Genomic DNA, 20041 nt, shown 5'->3' on the forward strand with positions numbered 1-20041 from the left:
TTTTGTTGTACATGAAGAGTATGGACTCACACTGACCTTAATTGATTCTTCCATTAGTCTAGGCATCCTGTAACTGTTAGTTTTATTTTTGCGTCTTCATTTAAAAAACAAACACATTCTTTAGTTTTAACATGAGTATAATCTAAAAGGAAAAAAAGTCTCTAAAAATTGGGCTTTTCACTCTTTTGGACTGATAGAAAAAATAGAGCCAGATTCTCAAGTGGTGGAAATCAGCATAATTCCATTGGCTTCAGTGGCCCTATGCTGAATTACACCAACTGAGGATCTGGCCCTCCATTTTAGAGCAAACTCTTCATCGAGGATTTTTAACTGGTTTTCAAAACTGGGGGGAAATCCTGTAGGTGGCGATAGACTCTCATGAATGATTAAACTCCTGTTTTAATGTTTTTCTGTCAGATTTTTCTGGCAGTTTCTTTTTTTTTTCTTTCTTGAACTATTTTATTTTTAATTTCATACACCCATTCAGTACTAATCTAACACTACTTGCAGAAATCTGGAAGAAATATTGTATTGTGAAGGCAATATAACATTTTGTTTTTTTGTGGTGATGATGATAGCTATGGTGATGCACCATGAGAGGGTGTGGGAAGGAAGGGGTCTGCAAGGGAAGACCACTTTATTTTTTTCATTCTTTACAAGATCTGAAATGAAAGAGGCTTGGTGTAGAACTTGGTGTAGAACTCCTATTGCATTTAAAAAGCCTGTTTTCCTTTTTAGTTTTGCTTTTCTTTACCTGCAGCTAAAATATGATGCACATGGCAGAGGTTAGATTCAGCTACCAGGAAGTCCAGAATTGTTGGATACAAGATTGCTTAAGGATAATAATAATAATAATAGTAATAATAAATACATAAATACCCTAAAATCAAATCATAACATCAAGTCCAATTGGATGTTTAGCCTGTTCTCTTCCTTTTTAGCCCTTTGGGGGACGGGGGAAATGTATTTTTATCTGAGTGTATCCGCAAAGTCCTAGCAAACTATGAAAAAAATAAAATTGTTGATTATGGTGAGATGCAGTATCTCGATAGCAAAGGTTGAAATTAGCTTCCCAGTATAACCCTGATTTTTGACACCTTCTCCCCCACTTCACCAAAAGCAAATGGATTAATCTGTATTTTTTCCTAGTGCATTTTAGCCAAGGTTAGAATTGTTTAGGGTGCTCTTTATTTTAAACACAATGCAGTGACTTTATATATTTTATGTAAATGTATAGATATTACAGTACTGTTGTTTTCCCCAGTCTTTATTTTTCTGATTTATTTCAGACTCTCATATTAGGTTTTCTTAGAGGATTCTCTGAGAGGAGCACAGTATAGTTACAGGAACCTACACTTCAAAAAAACCCCAAACAACAAGCAAGCTTAGTCTCCCCCACTAGTTTAGGTTCAGAACTCTATAAATTGCTTTCCATTGTATGTTACTGCCTTTTTCCTCAGTTTTTATCTTTTAATGTCAAATAGTAACTATACAGCTTTGTCTCAAAGCCAATCACTAATTTTCAGTAGTTATATTCTATTGCTGTTCAATTTTAAAACGGCAGTATTATACTTTGATATGGAAGGAGTTCGTGTATATATACACATACTAGTAGTTGCAACCTTTTTTGTTTTTCATGTTTTTAAAGTTGAGATGCACAGTTGAAAAATATTATTTTGTATAAACTGAATGTGTTTGTAACATAGGTACTTCACAAAAGCAGCTGCATGTAGATCTGTGGAAAAGCAAACAGAATCTTGCAAACTGTACCTAGGTATCTGACCCCTATTATTGGCTGGCAGTGTACATCAAATGGATTTAAGCATAGAAAAAATACTTGCCAGTCTGATTGCAGCTCCCGTTATTCAAAAGGTGGGTGGGAATCTAGTTAGCTACTCTGTAAAAACCCATTTTGCAATGTCCATATAAAGAATGTTCAAAGCTGGCCTCTGTCAGAAGATGACAACATGGAAGGTCTAATCCCATTTTAAAAATGTGCTAAGCAAATTTTCTAAAAATGTGTAGAATATTAAATGGGGAAAGCATAATTTATACAGCGAGATCAGCATTTCAATGGCATGTGTCCATCAGGAATTAAATTATGCCTTGATCTACCAGTTAGTACATTGTGGAAGTTTTGCTTTCTTATACAAATTTTGGAGGATTATTTACAACTATCCATTTTGCTTTTCTTGATCAACTAGATTGGTCTCTGTAATTCCCTCTCTTCTAAGTCTCTTCATAGGAGTTAAGCATTGCATTCGTTTGTAATGATTATTTTTATGACTAAAATATTAAGTTATGCCTTTTAAAAATAGATTTATGTCCCCAAGCAGAGAAATAAGCAGTGAAATAACCTAAAATTATTATTAGTGTTGATATTCTGTAGCGCTGCTGTCTGGTTTTTTGAGAACTAATAACTCTACAGTCCCATAGATTGCAATGGCTTCCCTGATCTCTGTTTTAAGAGGATACTAACAGAGATAGTGGACCTGTAATGCACAATGAATAATGTCTTATGCACTGATACCTATAGTAACACATACAGAGTGACTATGAGATCAAATGCTCTGGCTAAAAAGCCTTAGGGAAGCATTATATGTCTGAGTTCTGATCTATTGTCTGGGAGGTCGGAGAGTGTTAATGCACTCTGCAAAGATTAGACTCCTTCTCTAATTGCTCCAACACTTCCTTAAAGGATTTAAGCAGTCAGGAAAGGTGACGCTCCTTGTCAATTTTTGTCATCTGACAGCCGTTGAAGTTTATCTGTCTTTCCACGGAGACCACTAGATCAAGTAAACCAGGCAGTGTCAAAAGCATAAACCCTGAATTAGGACTGAAAGCAATGAGTGACATTATTTACAGCTCATTTATTTCACCTTTTAAATCCTCTAAAGAGGAGGAGGGGGTCTGTTTTACATTCCATTTGTATTGTTTAAATTTTGAGTTGATAGCAGAAGAACCCTATGAAAAGTTTAACTTCTTGACTTTCCTTAGAAGTCACTGTTTACTCCTGAAGCAGGTCAGATTTTGTTTTTGTTCCTTGACATAAGGCTTTTGGGGTTGATAATTCTATACCCAGCGTAAATTTACAGTAACTAAGTTAATATATTTACAAAAGCTTAATTATTTTAACCTCTGTAGTTTTAGTAGTCACTGTAATGCTGGTTATGTAGCTAACCTGCTTACATAGATCCAGATCCTGAACTTCTGCAATGGGCCCAGAGTATTAAGTGTTCATCCAAAAGTCTGATTATTTTGACAAAACCCTGATCATGAGCTGACCTTTCTTCATCCTCCTGGAGTCTTCTGGCAGGACCCAAATGTATATAACGCTCCACTCAAAATCTGTGGCAGTTCTCATGCAGTAACTTTTTTTCATAATGGTTAACATGCATGTCTCTTAACTCTTGAATCTGAATAGGAAATCTTAAGAGGAGAATTCATCAAGTATATTCTGATCATTCTCACATGGGCAGTTGCCTCTCACTTCCCCACATAGCATGTTATCTCACACTGTTGCTATATTACATGAAATGTTTCATCTGTATATAAAAATTAAAAATTCAAACAAAAATCTGGCCCACATGAAGAACAGGCCCTTTGGGCATATGGTTCATTATGCATATTCGTTTAATTACTAAAACACTTGGGATGTCTCTACTGCCCTTACTTTCAACTTGCAAAGTTGGATCTGTTCTGCAGCACAGAATATGTCGAACAGGCGTGTGTCATAAAGGGCTTTGATTTTCTCCTATTTAAAATATATATAGTTCTACGATGCATTGTTAGAATTTATTGAATATTGGTCCAATCCACTTCATGAAAACAGCAGCTACAATGTCCCTTTTTCCTTACTAGCTCCCCCCCCCCTCCGCCCCCGAAGGCTGGTTTTGCAGTCTTTAGCTCATATCCATGTGAGTATCAAAGTAATGCGAGACTCAGGCTTTAGGTTTCAGGCACATTCCCAAAAAGCACCGAAAGTTGCACGTTAAAGCTGTATAACTTTTATTAGCTAAGAAAGGATTGCTGGGATAGTGTGACTTTAATTGATTTTCAGGGCAAACAGGTGGTGGTGGTTTAGGCACCCCCATGTCTCCTGCTATTCCTAATTTGGAGCTGTGCATATAATAGCTTTATTAAAATAAACAATCTTCTGGCTTTAGTTTTACCTGAACAGCTGCCTTACATTGCAAAAGGGTCTTGCAATATTTTTTTTAAACCATTCTGTGCTTTGTAAAGCAAGATGCTATAGGCCTGTCACTGAAGAACCTTCATTGCATAGTCCTGCTGTCAATATTAGGTTTTTGTTGCTGCTGCTATTGCTAGTCTAAAATATGCAAGACTGAGATGAAGAAAGTTATCATATTTAGGACTGTAATTACAATGACTGTTCCCGTCGTTTTAGTGCATTCATTACGCACTGTAGCAATTTTGGAACTATGTAGTTTATGAACATGATAATTTTGTGTGTGTTTTAATCACCATAGATTTTTTTCTGGAGATCTAACATACTTCTTGGAGGTGGAGGGAGGGGGATAGTTACTGCTTTTGCTCTTTTCTTGACTACAGAATCTTGTAGTCAGATTGACAAAGAGGACTTCTGGATTCCTGAGCAGTGCTATAATCTGGCACTAGGAAACTATTAATGTACACACAGCTGGAAGGAGAATAATATGAAATTCTTTGTCTGAGAGTATGCTTTATATTTACTATTTTTTCACAGGACAAGCTTGTATTGTGATCATTGCATGCTTATTTGTTTTATTTTATTTTTGATCCCATGTTAAAAACAAAGAAATCCATATACTAATTCTATCAAACTGACCATGGATCCATCCTTGGTCCCAAATTCCAGAGAGTATTCAGCCTGGCAAACCATTTTCTAAAATGGGAGACTTCATAAAGAAGGATACCAGTTCAGTCTTAAGTACTACAATGTACATGCAGCTATTTCACACTTATGTGGGTTTATTGCAACCCAAATTCTTTTCATGCCAGAGATGAAGGCTGCCAGCGAAGTAACCTTATGCACTGAACTGCGATACTCCTGCCACTGTACACTGAACTAATTCTAATTAAATACACTTCGTTTATTACAGAGAGCCCTTTTTTTCTTTATTCATTCGATCTAATCTGCACTATGAACATGAGGCAGAAAGCCTTTTAAGTATATAGTTTAAGCCTCCTTTTTAGTAACAGTTGTAACTTGATGTTGATTTTACCAAAGGCAAAGTACACTTGCACTGAATACTTTTCCCACTTACTGTACAATTAAAACACCATCTGACTCTTACCACTAATGTTTCCTATAATGTTATCCAATATGTCTCCAAAGTGAGCAGACATTTATCGGTGCAGATAATGGTGATTTTTTTCTTGACCTTTTTAAGTTGCTCAGCTTTACCAGGAACAAATAAAATGTTAAGTATTTTTTTCTTTTGCTTCCTTTTAATCAGCACAGAGGTTTTGCTGATGCTTTTTGAAAGAAGTATTTACTGAAAAATCCGACTTTCAACTTGCACAATTACTGGCGTCTTCGAAAACCTATAATGAGAAACTTTGTCTGATCCTAGCCATGAAACTGTGACCCTACTTCTGCTACAGAAAATGAATCAGAGATCCAAAAATGTCATCTTTCATTAGGTTAGCCAAGATAAAGTAATGAAGCCTTTTTTTAAATCTGATTTAAGGTACCTTTTCCCCCTTCCTTTTCCTGGGACAGCTTGTTTTAACCCCATTGTAGGCAACAGTTTGATTCTCCCCTCCCCCCCCCCAAAAGTATCAAACTGTCGTAAATAATTCCCCCACCCCCTCACTTTATTAAGGTTTACTGCATGAGGATCTTAGCTGTATTTTACTTGGCTCAGGAAATGTAAAATATGGTAGATAAAAACACAAGGGAAAAATTAGAACCGTCAGCATTCTAACAAATGGCTGTTTCTACAGTGTTCACTACAGAAAAAGATCTGAAGGCTTCTCACTCTAAAACTACTGTACATGCATAAAGATAGGTCCCAAGGACCCTTCTTACTTTACCCTCCCTGGGGCCGGAGGAGGGAGGAAGTGGTAGCCACAAGAAAACTATATAAAAGCATCAAACCAGAGTTGTGGTAGGCTATTATGCTTTGGGGATTAAATGTACATATGTTAAAATAAAACCTAGCTTTTTTTCCAGTTGAAATATAGCATCAGCACCAACACCCAACTGCATCATCCAAAGATGTGTGCAATGTAGTACAACGCATTGGGCAAAAATCATTGTCAAGTGGGGGCTCTACTCTAAGACCTAGTAGAATGGGAATCTTTAAGGGATCTTGTTTTCTCTCTACTGGGCTGCTATCTCAGTAGTGTGAATTCTGACATGCCGCCTTGGGTGTCTCAGCCCTGGGTATGCCTACACAGCCCAGAAAAAAACATGGTACCGAATCTCAGAGCCTGGGTCAATTGAATTGAGCTATTTCTAAAAATAGAAATGTAGACGTTCCACTTGGGACCCGCTGGATTCAAAGCCTGGGCTCCTACCTGAGCAGAAATGTCCATACTGGGTTTTTTTTAGCCGTGCAGCCCCAAGCACTGCAAGCCCAGGTCAATTGAGTATTTTGGAAATACTAAGCCACAAAATAAAACAGCAATTCATTGTTTGATTATTCTTTGATGTCTAATTCTGATCTCACGCGCTGGTGTAAATCCACTGAAATCGATGCCAGGGCCCTGCAGCAGGACTGGTATCCCGCAGGACCCGCTGCCATAAGAGCAGGAGCAGGTAAAATGTCCTATTTTGCGGGCAGTATTGGGTGAGCAAATAAAAAAAGACTGCAGTAATTTGTGGGGAAATACTCTAAAACTTTTAATACTTAAATTTAAGCGAGGGGTAGAAAGAGATTTGATGTTTATTATAAAAGTATTTTTAACATGGTTTAAGCAAGATTTGTTTTATTCTTTGAGTGGTAAAAACTGTGTCTGAATTCTGTTTTTAAATATAATATATAAACCAGACTTTTTTGTTTTCGGGGTGGGGGTTAGTAGCATGGGGGAATCTCTCTTTCTTGCAGGATTTGTGGGATCAAAGGTTTTTGCGGGTGGGAGCGGGATAAAAATGCAAGAAACAATGCAGGAGTGGGTGGGATAGGTATTTGCGGGGCAAAACAGGAGCAGGATTAAAAAAATAGTCCCACGCAGGGTTCTAGTTGATGGCAATACTGTACAAACAGTTTGAGATCAGAATCTGGACATTCTGCAAGGGATCACAAATCGTTTTGAATTTACCTGTACCATCTGTCCAGGATACAGGGTGGTGAATAACTGTGGTGTCCCATGAGAAAAATAGAGAAGAAACTGCAGCCTGCCAACTCTTGTGATTGTATTGGGAGCCTCACAGTATCTGTTATTTTTCTTAAAGCCCCAGTTCTGGGAGGCCTGTGATTACATGAGAGCCGCAGCTTTCATTTAAGCTCCTCACAGCAGCAGAGAAAAGCTTGAAAATGTGTCCTCCCCCGCCAAAGGTTCAAAAACCAGAAGGCATGTAAATAGGACCCAGCATTCATTGGTTTAAACAGCAGGAGAATTTTCAAATAATCTATGATTTTGGGGGGGAGGGGGAGAGAGAAGGGGGCGTGGCTTATGTCTTGTAATGCTTGGAGTTGGCAACACTTAATTGTAACTCATAGAAGCCCAATTCCTCTCCTGCTCATTTGGTGCTCTAGGGAGGAAGTAGGTTCCTTCACCCCTTTTCACTGAGCAATCTGTTCCCCCTGCCTCAGTGCACAAGGCTAGCTACTCTGGTTGCTGAATAGAGTGGGTGAAGCCAGGGCTGCGCCTGTTCCCCACCTCTTTCTCTCAGCGGGGGAAGGGAGTGTTGGGTGAATAGCCCCTCCTCACCCCACTGCATCTGGAATAGGCACACTGGAGGTGAGGTGGTGATTTCCACCTCGAGGGGACATACCTGTGCTAGCTATGATTGAGCTAGCGCACTAAAAATAGAAGGGTTGCCACTGCGCAGTGGACAACTGTCCGAGTATGTACTTGTTTGAGACAGTAGGCATGTACCCAGTCGGCTAGCCCTTCCTGCTGGTCACGCTGCTGTGGTTTCACTTTTATTTTTAGATCATTCAGCTGCCGGTGTGTCTCTTCAAGCTGAAAATTACAACTCCCGCTCGCAGTGTCGATATACCCTACATAGGGCAAAGCATGAGAGGGAGGGGCAGGGCTTTAACCCTTTTACTCCATCCCATGGCCGAGTAAGGGCTGCAACGATCTAATCCGTTTGTAACGACTATCCGGGCCTTTTCCTTTTTGCTCCTCAGTCTTGTGTAACCAATACCTTTTGAGGTTGTTTTTTGTTGTTGTTAAGAGTCCTTTTTCTGAACATATGTTAGTTTCTAATCCCTAGTTCTGTGCAGTGACATGCATCTAATGCACAGAGACTGTGTTCTTTCTGGGCATAATTTCTTTTGCTTAGAAGCTTGTCCTGTTTGTGACGGAGAGTTTGCAGAAGGCTGCTAACATTTCTTTGCCAGAGGTACACCCTTAAAATCAGGAACTTGTTACACTGATGAGATGCACAGAGCAATGTAGTGATAGCAGGTAACGTGGTATAAATATTTAAAGATCTCCTTTCCTTCAGGTCATTTTTTATGTCAGTGATCCAAGCTCAGTAGAACATACACTTCATAACACTATTGAGATTCCCCACATTCTTTTGCTGCGGAAAAGCAAATTAGATCTAAAGCAAATAGGTTTCTTCTGTCAGCAACTGTTTATTTAAACATTATTTCTCTTTTTGCCACATGTTTTATGTCTCATGTTATTGCATTACAATGAAAGGGGAATTCTAATACAGTCTCGCTGATCAACCATTTCTTGAATTTTAATTCCATTTCCATCAGGCAGCATATTTGGTACACTTCCACTGAGTGTGTTGGGGTGGCCAGGGGAGGATTTGGAGAACCAGTGCAATAGGTTCATGATGCACTACTGCACAGTAGGGCTGGTGGAGACAACGCAATGTGGATGCATCAGCCTTTGCTTCTCATCCATAGGACAAAGAGGCTGCTCTAGCGCTGGAGGCATTTCCCAGTACATAGTCTGACCTACCAGACTTCATGCTGGGGGCCAGGATTTGGACTTGGTTCTTGTGATGGATTATATAAACCTCACATGAGTCAGGAAAGGGTCAGTGGGCTGTCAGTGCCCCCACCCTGTGATATCTGAAACAGGTGTCAGTCTTTGAGGGAGGAGCAAAAAAGAGAGCCCATCTCAGCTGCTGGCTGACTGGGAGAGAGCAGACCGTGCGCTCTCACTGTGGGAGAGAAGGCTGGCTGGGGCCAGGAACTGGGGAAGACTGATGCCTCAGGGCCTCACTGAGGAAAGGGAAGAGATCACATTTCTTTGTTTGTTTTGTACTTTGGAGGTACCCCAGAAAGAGTGGAACTTTTAGGTGACCTAGCCAGGTATTGGAGGTTGGGTGGAACAGCTGAAGGCCCCGTAGGAAACAGAGACAGTGCCACTGCTGCACCATTCAGACCATAAGGGGGTGCACCGCGAGGGGTGTGGCCACAATTATCAATGTGAGAGTCTGTCGCAGTCAGATGTGTGTAGTAGCAGAGTATTTCTCGAGAATGTGACATTTTCACATTTTGCAAGATCTTGCTGCTAAAGCTGCTTGCTCTTTGGTGTTGCCACTTTGTGTATTTTCCTTTTGAATCATAGGAATAAGTCTCTGCCAGAAATAATAGTTGTCAGTAGGCCTATTTTTTCCTAGAGATTCATCTTTACTCTTTTTTTTTTTTTAGGGCAATACCGTATTGCAATGGCTAAAATCCCTTAGTTTGTTTGGGACAGGGAGGGATTAAAAGTATTATCTGAAGAGATGTATCTTGTAATTTTGTCCATCATTGAGCATTCAGCTGTGACAGCGACTCCCATTTGATAGTCACTATTATGTACGTAAGGACTTGAATACATTAGCTAGCCTTTAGGTAGATTAGAATTGGGGAGCTCTTCTTCCCCAGGACCATGCTCAATGCATTGGACCATATTTGTGTCTCAGGTCAAAATCAGAGTTCTGGTTTGGCTCCAAACCAGATACCTTGGAGGCACAACTGCAGATTAGCTCATGTTTCCCCCCAACCGGGCCCATATTTCATGAATCTAAGCAAACCTTTTGACAAAGCTGGTTTTAGATTTGAGATCAGTGAAATCTTGTGAGGTGTGTGTGTGTAAGGGTTTGGGGTTTTAGTTTTGTTTTTTGCGGGTGTATTTTGAAAACATTTTTCACAGCTCCACTAATGAGGTATTTGCTTAGGACTGGGACTTAGAATGGTCAGCCTGACAAATTGCAGTTTCAGTAAAGGTTCTTTGCTCATGTTTCAGGTCCTTTCCCTTTTTTATTTTTTTCCATCTGATGAAAATTATTTCTTTGTTCTTTTCCCATCACTGTCATGTCCCAAGAATTACTCTGTCACACAGCGCATGGGACGAGGGGTGGTGGTGTTAATCTTCACTTTGCCAAAAAGGCTTAATGGGCCAAAGGGAAAAAAAAATTATTAGAGATAAATATTCATAATTACCATACAGAGATACTACACTGACACTGGCAACACCTCCCTCCCATCCCCCCCCCCCCCCCCCCCACACACACACACACACAAAATTAGGATTCTAAATCTCCAAAAAAATATTCTACCCCATGTTTGTGGGGTTGCTGGTGATAAACGTTTTATGGGTATCGTTCAGGAGACACCCATCTAAAATCTGTTTTTAATAGTCAGATTCTAAATTGGAACCAGAGGGACAGAAAAGCCAGATTCAAAATATGTTTCTAAGGGTTTCAGCTGAGATTCCCTTCTCTCATCTTTTACACTGCTGTCAAAAGGGCCACTCTCATGGTTGTTCAAGCTCCATGCTTCTTGACAGGAACAGTTGGACTCCTCTTCAGTGATTTTTCAGATGAAATGGCTTCCAAACCTCCAGAGCTTTAACTTGTAGTTATTAGACCCTTTGAAACAGCAACACATTAATCAGCGGAAATCAAGTGGACTCGTCTCCAAAGCTATGATGCTGGTGTTCTGTTCTAGACAGGACTCCACTCTAAATCTTAACTCCAAGAGTTCTTTCTTCTCCAGAAAGGTCTGTCTCATTTCTATTTTTATTTTGACCTTTGGTTATGTTTTATAATTCTTATAATTCTATTCCTTATTGGTTCTTATACTGCCCAGTTCAGCCCTTTCAGAAAAATTCTTTGGCTTTTTCTACTTATATTTCAGAAATTAGCTTCTACTCTTGCTTGCTAACTTTTCCCATCTGGAATATGCAGTTTACCAATGTAGGTGGTGATGGTGTTAATGGATAATATTTAATAGAAGGAGTTTGTTCTATCTTAACTTTTTCATAGTGCTTCATATTATCAGTAGACTAGAGTACTTTGGGCAAGGACTCCTGGGTTCTGTTTCCTGTTCTGCCACTGAATCACTGGGATCTTGAATAAGTAATTTAACCTAGTCCTGCCTCAGTTTCCCCAAGTATAAAGTGAGGATGATAATATCTGACTTAGTGTGTTTGTATGGAACTCCTTTTATGTCTTTGGATGAATGATGCTATGAAACTATTTATAAGGCACATTCCATGGAAGAAATACTAATACACTTTACAAATATAACTATACCCCGATATAACGTGACCCGATATAACACAAATTCGGATATAACGCGGTAAAACAGCGCTCCGGGGAGGCGGGGCTGCGCGCTCCGGCGGATCAAAGCAAGTTCAATATAACACGGTTTCACCTATAACACGGTAAGATTTTTTGGCTCCTGAGGACAGCGTTCTATCGGGGTAGAGGTGTAGCTTATAAACTACTCTGTACTGTGTTCTTCTAAGTAATCACCTCACATACCTCTGAGGCTGAATAATTTCTAATTTCTGAATATATAAATAAATTTGCCCTTGCCACCATACTGTGCAACAGAGATTAAAGCTCTCTGTACTCTATCTATAGCAGCAAACCAGCTCTTTCAAAGCAGGTTTAGTGAAGTGCAGGTACCTGTGGGTTGGAACTTGGCAGCTGACTATTGGTGCATCAGTAGCAATACAATGTAACTTTAGGAAAGAAATTGATCAACAACCTTGTCCAGTTGCAACTATGAAACTATTTTGTACATAAGCTTAATTTTACTACTCAAAATGTAATTTAGTCAGGAGACCTAACAAACTTTCTTGTACAAAAAGTGCTATGGGATTATTAATGATCGCAAATGAACAGGATCTTGGTTTTATATACTATCTAAAGGACAGAGGGTTTGAAAGTTCATATTAGAATTACAATTGGGGACTTCTGTTAGGTCATCTAGTGTAGATGCTATGGTGACAGCTGCACTAAAAATGTATACTAGGCTCTGATTCTGCAATTGGATCCATGCAGGCAAGTTCTTGCAGAGACCCTTTGACTTTAGTGGCACGCCAAAAGATGATTGAAGATTTGGGACCTTAAATCCAGCCATCCCTTTCTGTATCATGATGGGACTGAGTTCAGTATTATCCCAGATAGGTGTTGCATATACAGCCTCCTTCAGTAGGCTACACTGATTTTTAATTCATAACAATACATGCTATCATTGAAGTGTTTCCACACAAAAAATCAAAACTTGGGTTTGATAAATGTGTGGAGGTCGTTCTTGTCCAGGGTGGTGTTTGAATTAGGGCCAGAACTGAAATCACCCTTACTGTATCTCAGACATGTTAAATAAGCAGAGGTCTGAGAAGAGGGGTTGGGGTTGAAACAGGTTCAGAGGAATCTCTTTTTTGAGAACTTTGCCACCTTCTATATAGCACTTTCTTCGTAGGATCTCAGAGCTCTTTGCAACGAATATTGACTAAAGCCTCACAGCATTCCTTCAAGGTAGCAAAATATTATCCCAGTTTTGTCCAAATTCCTGTCTTTCTGCTGTGGTCATGCTTGCATACATTGGTGGAGTGGAATTATGTACAGTGTGGAAAAATGTGATCTACCTTGTCATGTTCTAACTTCCAATGCTGTGAACCAATAATATGGGACTGTGTTGTCTGGAATTAAATACATTTTTATCGGCAATCAGAACCCAATAAAACAGCCTCTAATTCAGTGGTTCTTAAACTGGGGCCGCCGCTTGTGTAGGGAAAGCCCCTGGCGGGCCGGGCCGGTTTGTTTACCTGCCCCATCCATAGGTCCGGCCGATCGCAGCTCCCACTGGCCGCGGTTCGTTGCTCCAGGCCAATGGGAGCTGCTGGAAGCGGCGCAGGCCGAGGGACTTACTGGCCGCCACTTCCAGCAGCTCCCATTGGCCTGCAGCGGCGAACTGCGGCCAGTGGGAGCCGCGATCGGCCGGACCTGCAGACAGGGCAGGTAAACAAACCGGGCCGGCCTGCCAGGGGCTTTCCCTACACAAGCAGCGGCCCCAGTTTGAGAACCACTGCTCTAATTCCTTCCATAGCAACACAAAGTAGGGCTTGTCTGTGAAAAATACCATTGTTGAGGGATTGGCTGGCTTAGAATGGGTGATAGGATGTGGAGTCTTTCCCCACTTAGTCTCTGGGCTGAGTTTGGCCCCAGGTGGATGACGACTGGCAAGTTTGTCCTATACAAAAAGAGCTTTTTTCATTTACAGAGTGTATCTATCCCCATTCCCCAGGGGTGAAATCCTGGCCCCAATGAAGTCAAAGGCAAAACTCCCATTTATTTCAGTGGTGCTGGGATTTTACCTTAGGAGTTGGCGCTATCAGTTCGTGTCCCTGTCACAAAATCACTGCCACAAATGGCACTAACTGGCACTCTTGTGAGCAGTGTCAGAGAGGCCGAGGATTAATAGATGTGGAGACTCAGCCATCCTCTCATCCCGAAAGTTCCTCCCTCGCGGTATTTGGATGCATTGGCAGGAGGATGTGGTGGTGTTTTCATTGCTGTTGCTCATGCTGTACCTGCCATGTAGAGTTTCAGTTTCAATGCTGTCAGTCCAGCACCTCTCACCAACTTAAAGCTGTAAAAGAAAAAGGGCATGGCAGGGGCTGTGATGTCACAGCTCTTTCCCCCCCTTTAAATAAACAGATGGGTTAAGTAACTTCCACCTTGGCTGTGTTATTCTAATGATGGGATTTTAGATCTTGAACATTTATTCTAGAACAGCATTTCTGGATAGAAAAATCAAAAAGCACTTGGGTATATGTGTCTTGTCTTCCAGAGCAGCCGTTTAGAGCTTAAAGCTACTTAGAGCATTAGGCTGGCCTGGAAACACATTGTATGGTTGGAAAAAAGAATGTTGTGATCACAGCGTGCATCCTGTGGCAATTGTGGACCTAATTTATAACCTTATTCTGTGTCACCATCAACTCCAAGCTCAAACCCTGTTCATATGATGTCAGTACACAAAAATATTTACTGCTATCTGCATATAGGAAGGAATTGATGATCAAAAAACTGTTTGATTTGCTTTGATTCCTTTGAAAAATCCAGCCGTTTTTGTTCTAAATCTCCATCAGGGAGGCCCCATCCCTCTCTGAACCATTTTGCAGATCAATTTACTTTGAAATTTGGCTTCTGCTTTTAGTTTCTGGCATCACTGGTTCAGGTATCACTCCCCATGAGCAAAATCATACTCTTACTGTAGGCCCAGAGGGCTCCAGACAGAACTGAAATAATGTGGTTAGGCAGTGTTGAGAGGTGGCTGGGAGACAGGATTTTTTGATACCACTCAGGGAGACGGTGCATCCTGCTCACCACAGAGCCCTGTCCTATAAGAACTGTCATAGTAGGTCAGAACAATAGTCCATCTAGCCCAGTAGACTGTCATGACAGTGGCCAATGCCAGATGCTTCAGAGGGAATGGCAATTATTGAGTGATCCATTCCCTGCCATCCAGTCCCAGCATCTGGCAGTCAGAGACTTAGGGACATCCAGAGTTTGGGGTTGCATCCCTGATGATCTTGGCTAATAGCCGTTGATGTACCTATCCTCCATGAATCTATCTAATTCTTTTTTGAACCCAGTTGTACTTTTGGCCTTCACAGCATGTCCTGGAAACCAGTACCATAGGTTGAGTGTGCATTGTGTGAAGAAAAACTTCCTTTTGTTTGTTTTAAACCTTTTGCCTATTAATTTCGGCATGTGACCCCTGGTTCTTGCATTTTGGGAAGGGGTAAATAACCATTCCTTATTCTCTTTCTCCACACCATTCAGTATGGGAGCTGCTTTGCCACCCCAGGCGATGAGGAATCAGCCTGAGCACAGGGAAGAAGCAGCAGCAGATAAATAAAGCATTGTAAAAATCCACTGTCTAATCATCTTGTGGGAGTGGATGTACAGCAGCACTTGGGGCAGAAGGTTTCCATCTCACTCCCATCGAACCTGCTGGCTATTAGTGCTTGACGAAACTGAGTTGATTTACCCCCTAAAAAGTAGCCAAGTGCATTTGTTATGAGCTGGCATTGAGGACTGTGGCTATCCAGACTTGGCAGGGTCCCAGCAAAGAGGAAATAATTCCCATGCACTAGCATTAAGTTGGTGGCCTTGTACTCTTCTGAGGAGATGGGAACAGAGAAGCTAACAGACGTCAGCCTAATGGATCAAACAGAATGGAAAGAGAATAAGCTCTCTGGGTAGATTTTCTTTATTGAAGGGGGAGGGGGGTGGGGAATGAGGTTAACAGAGATTCAAGGATGCATGTTAGTAGGGATAATGATTGAAAGGGTTTATTATGTTTCTCTTTAAACACTTGTATAAATCCCCTCTTATTGCTTTGTCTCTCTTAGGTATTTGTGGTCACTGTTTGGCACATAGAGCTTTACATGGTGCCTCTGGCTTTGTTGCTGCTCTTTGTTTACAACTTCTCTCTGATCACAACAGGGAAGGTCAGCAGTGCCCAGGACACCCAGGCAAGTAAAGTAACACTAATGTTTCAGGGCCAGTTGGAATCTGCCTTTGAGCAAAAATGATCTTACAGTTTACTGGTTTTCAGCTAGTTCTGTATCTAAATGGTATTCTATTTCTAGGTTCCTGTTAAAAACAAAATAATAGTCTCTAGAGTTTCGTGGTTCATTTCATGTCATAAACCATTGTGGGACAAAACTTACTGCTCTTAAACAGCTGCAAAGTTTCAAATAGTTTTAATTAAAGAATGGGACAGATCTTGGCCCTTGGATCTTTCAGATTGCAAGGAGGCATGATTTGAACCCATGATCCATACCCACCCCTGCAGTTTATATTTCAGGAATGATTCAGGACTTCATGAGGCTGAGGAAGGCCAACACAACCCCAAAAGGGAGGCCAGTTTTTAAAAATCTATTCTGTGAGATCGATATCATCCTCATCTTATTTTTACTGTGACTTTAAAAAGAAAAACAAAATGTTCAGATCCAGCTAGATTTCAGTTTTAGATCTGATTTTTGAATAAAAGTATTTTCTGTGCCAAAGTAAATTGCAGCATGGAACTCTGTTATGATACGAAATGTCGTTTCTGTGATATTAATGTTAGCACTCTTCTGACATGTTATACATAGCACAGGACGTTGAAGTTAGAAAGAAATAGAGTAAATTAACACCTAGAAGATTCTGTTTTAAACCTTTATGATAATTCTGATAATGACATCCAGGCAAACTCCCTTTTTGAAATGTTCATAGAAAAGCATTGTCATTTGTGCACACAAAAAGCAACTTAACATAGTGCAACCACATGGAGATCTTAAATGAAGGAATCAATGGCATCCTAGGATCAAATGTACCCAACAAAAAAAACCAAAAACTAGCTAGTCAAGTTGTTCCTAGTGAAGTTTTGAGTCATTCCCAGGTCAAAATTAGTTACAAAATGATGAAAATCTTATTTCCAATAGCAGGCCACGCTATGCAGATTTGACATGAGGATAAATGGTGAGAATCTGCTAATCTCCAATCTCAGTAAAGTCCAAAGTATTCATAAGCGTATTGTGTGTGTTCCCTGAGTCCTTTATTCCATCACCAAAATAGGAATTTCCCACTGGGGAGAATCCAGGACAAATAGTTTATTAAATATAAAAGATAATCTATAAAATAATGTTGAGACTGTCTAACCAGATAAAGCCAGGAAAGTGTAGAGTTAATGGCTGCCGCTACCCATCACTCATTCAGTGATGAGTGTGTTGTGTTCCCTAGCAAACAGAATCTCACTGAAATCTTTATTGTGCTTGTGATGGATACCACGAAGCGCCATGCGTATACAGCTGAAAAGTACACAATAGCTATTTTCAACAAGACTTTAGTTAATCAAAAGTTGGTCACTTCCCCTACATATGCAACCTGGGAGTAATGCACACCATAGGTGCATATAGTAGTGCCATTGAACTCAACAGGACACTCTCCAGTGAACAAAGTTACATATGTGCGCCCAAGTGCTTTGCTGGATTGGAGCCTTACTGAGCATCTAGCTAGTCAAAGCATCTTTAATATCCCCTGGATTTCTTTTTCTGATACCCAGATTCTGAGCTTTCTGAATTCCAACTCTGTACACCTCCTGTAGCTCAAAATAGGTAGTACTGCTCTGAGTTGCATATGCTCTGGGTGGGAGGAGTGGGTAATATAACTGTCCCTTTTTCAAAATACCACTGGTTTGGGTACAGTCCTATTCTTTCTGCTTATCCAGACCTTGGCTGCACATGGAGTAGCTTAGTTTTCTTCATGCCTACGTAGCCATGTAAATTTTCAAAAACAAATTTCATTTTGTCCATTCTGAATGCACATAGCATTCTCTGGAAATGTGGAACCCAAACTCTGTGCTTCAGTTTCCTGAGCTGTAAAATGGGGATAATATTAACCTAGTGTACATTACTAGGTTGCTGTGAGGCTAAATTCATCAGGATTTGCAATGTTTTGAGAATCTCAGGTGGGAGCTGCCATAGAGATGGAAAATATTATTATTAACCTAGCTACCCAAGGCATCTCAGCAAAGACATTGGCAGATCTGGAGGTAGGACTCGCAAATCCTAGCTCTCAGGCCCTTGCTCTGATGAATAGATACCACTACCTCCCTAAAAAAAGCAACCTTTAATTGTGATCCTTCATATCCCCACATTTCAGCTATGTTTAAACATTTTAATATGGTAATTCAAATCTTCCTATTGAATAAGCAAGTCCTAAATTAACTTGAAGGATCCTGTTAAAGGCTCAGCTAGAAAAACGCCGGAATTGAAAGCCAGGGGTCCCTAAGTTCACACCCTAGCCAAGTCTTTTGTTTTCTTCCCTACCTGTCAGAGTGGGAGTCAAACTGAAGGAATAATGCTGTATAGAAATCTGTATGTGATTCTTGAGATTGATTATGTTCATACTAATGTATTTTCTACTGTCTAATGTTTCTGTAATGGCCCTAAAGGGAGAGAGCAGTCATTGTAGCAGTGAGGATAGAACAAACTGAGTATAGAAGCTTCAGCCTTGACATACCAACCGGTTCATTTATCAGACTAAGAACAAAGCTGTTTACAGACAGTAGAACTTGGCAATGAATTTAAAAGCCTGTTGCCTTCAAACTACTGGGCCCAGCCACTAATACCTCGATGTAGACTTAAAATTTGCATAGGTTATAGCGTGCTATTGTTCCTGATCTTGGGAAAAAGGACCTTGAACATAGAGTAATATAATAAAAATGGTAGTTTAAAAAAAAAGGTTTACAACTAAATGTACCAAATGAAATGTGATAAGAGTTATGTAAATGTTTTGAACCTCTGACTATCAATGAGGAATTTTAATATGGACATATGTTTTTCAGGAGACCACATACCTAGATGAGGATGAAGATGAGGATGACAAGGTAAGTGTGTCACATGTAGGTACATCAGATAGAATGAAATAATGCAAACGATGCAGTCTTATTCCAGGAGATTGCGGTTTATACTCTGCACAGGCTGCGGGGTATTAGGGGGAGAGGCGGTTTCAATTAATGATGGGCAAACCTGAGAATATCAGGTTTCATTTGGATAAGCCAGTGTTTCCCAAACTTGGGACGCCGCTTGTGTAGGGAAAGCCCCTGGCGGGCCAGGCCGGTTTGTTTACCTGCCGTGTCCGCAGGTTCGGCCGATCGCAGCTCCCACTGGCCGCGGTTCGCTGCTCCAGGCCAATGGGAGCTGCTGGAAGCGGCAGCCAGTACGTCCCTCAGCCTGCACCACTTCCTGCAACTCCCATTGGCCTGGAGCAGCGAACCGCAGCCAGTGGGAGCCGCGATCGGCCGAACCTGTGGACACGGCAGGTAAACAAACTAGCCCGGCCCGCCAGGGGCTTTCCCTACACACGCGGCATCCCAAGTTTGGGAAACACTGGGATAAGCATTCCAAAGTGTGGATGCGTATTTAAAGCATATAAAAACTGACGTCCCTTTGGAGTCCCTAAAAGTGTGCTAGAAATCATGGGGAAAACAGACTTTCTTAACAATTCCAGTTCTGATCTCAGATGGAAATTCTACATGAATAACATTTCTTGTGGTATTGAGGTATTTCCAGTTTTTGTCCAAGTTGGAGACCAGAAATGCTGAGATTTATGGAGGGCTGGGGAGAGTTATCTCAATATTTCAGACCCTCCAAAAATGTTGGTTTTAGTTTGGCTCCTGAAATGGACAAAGGTTTGGGGTTGAAGAGAGGTGCCTCTTAGTTTATCTGAATATACTTGTTCATCCTCCCTCTTCACTCTGAAAAATAGATTGGATTCTTTCCAGTTTATCAAACCAAGATGACAAATGATAAAAAGGATTAGAAGGCATGACATATGAAGAAAGATTACGAGAACTTAATATATACATCTTACCAAAAAAACCATAACTAAGTGAAGGGGAATCTGATAGTCTATAAATACTTGAGAACTAAAAGGTAAGGAATTATTTAATGAATAACAGCTAGAAAAAGGAATTTAGATATTAGGGCATAAATATTCACAAGGTTATGTGCAACTTACAAAACTTCAAAATAACTTGACATGCCATTTCTTGAATATTCCATAGGTTAATAGATTGTTAAAATTAAATTGTTAACTGTTCAGTAGTAAATCAAAGTCATAGTT

General features: G+C 40.5%; 1 protein-coding gene across 5 annotated transcripts in view; it reads left to right on the forward strand.

The window, feature by feature from the left end:
* The window catches only part of MCTP2 (multiple C2 and transmembrane domain containing 2), a 142476-nt gene that overhangs the window by 101284 nt on the left and 21151 nt on the right, over nt 1–20041 (forward strand). For 2 of the 5 annotated variants that reach the window (XM_065411604.1, XM_065411605.1), the window contains 2 exons: nt 15781–15903; nt 18762–18803. The exons of 1 other annotated variant lie outside the window; for it this stretch is intronic. In XM_065411604.1, coding sequence (XP_065267676.1) covers nt 15781–15903; nt 18762–18803 — 165 coding nt within the window. The remainder of the gene's footprint in view (nt 1–15780; nt 15904–18761; nt 18804–20041) is intronic. 2 more of the 5 variants (XM_065411606.1, XM_065411607.1) reach the window with 2 other exon arrangements.

The sequence above is a fragment of the Emys orbicularis genome, chromosome 10, assembly GCF_028017835.1.
Source record: "Emys orbicularis isolate rEmyOrb1 chromosome 10, rEmyOrb1.hap1, whole genome shotgun sequence".
NCBI lineage: Eukaryota > Metazoa > Chordata > Testudines > Emydidae > Emys > Emys orbicularis.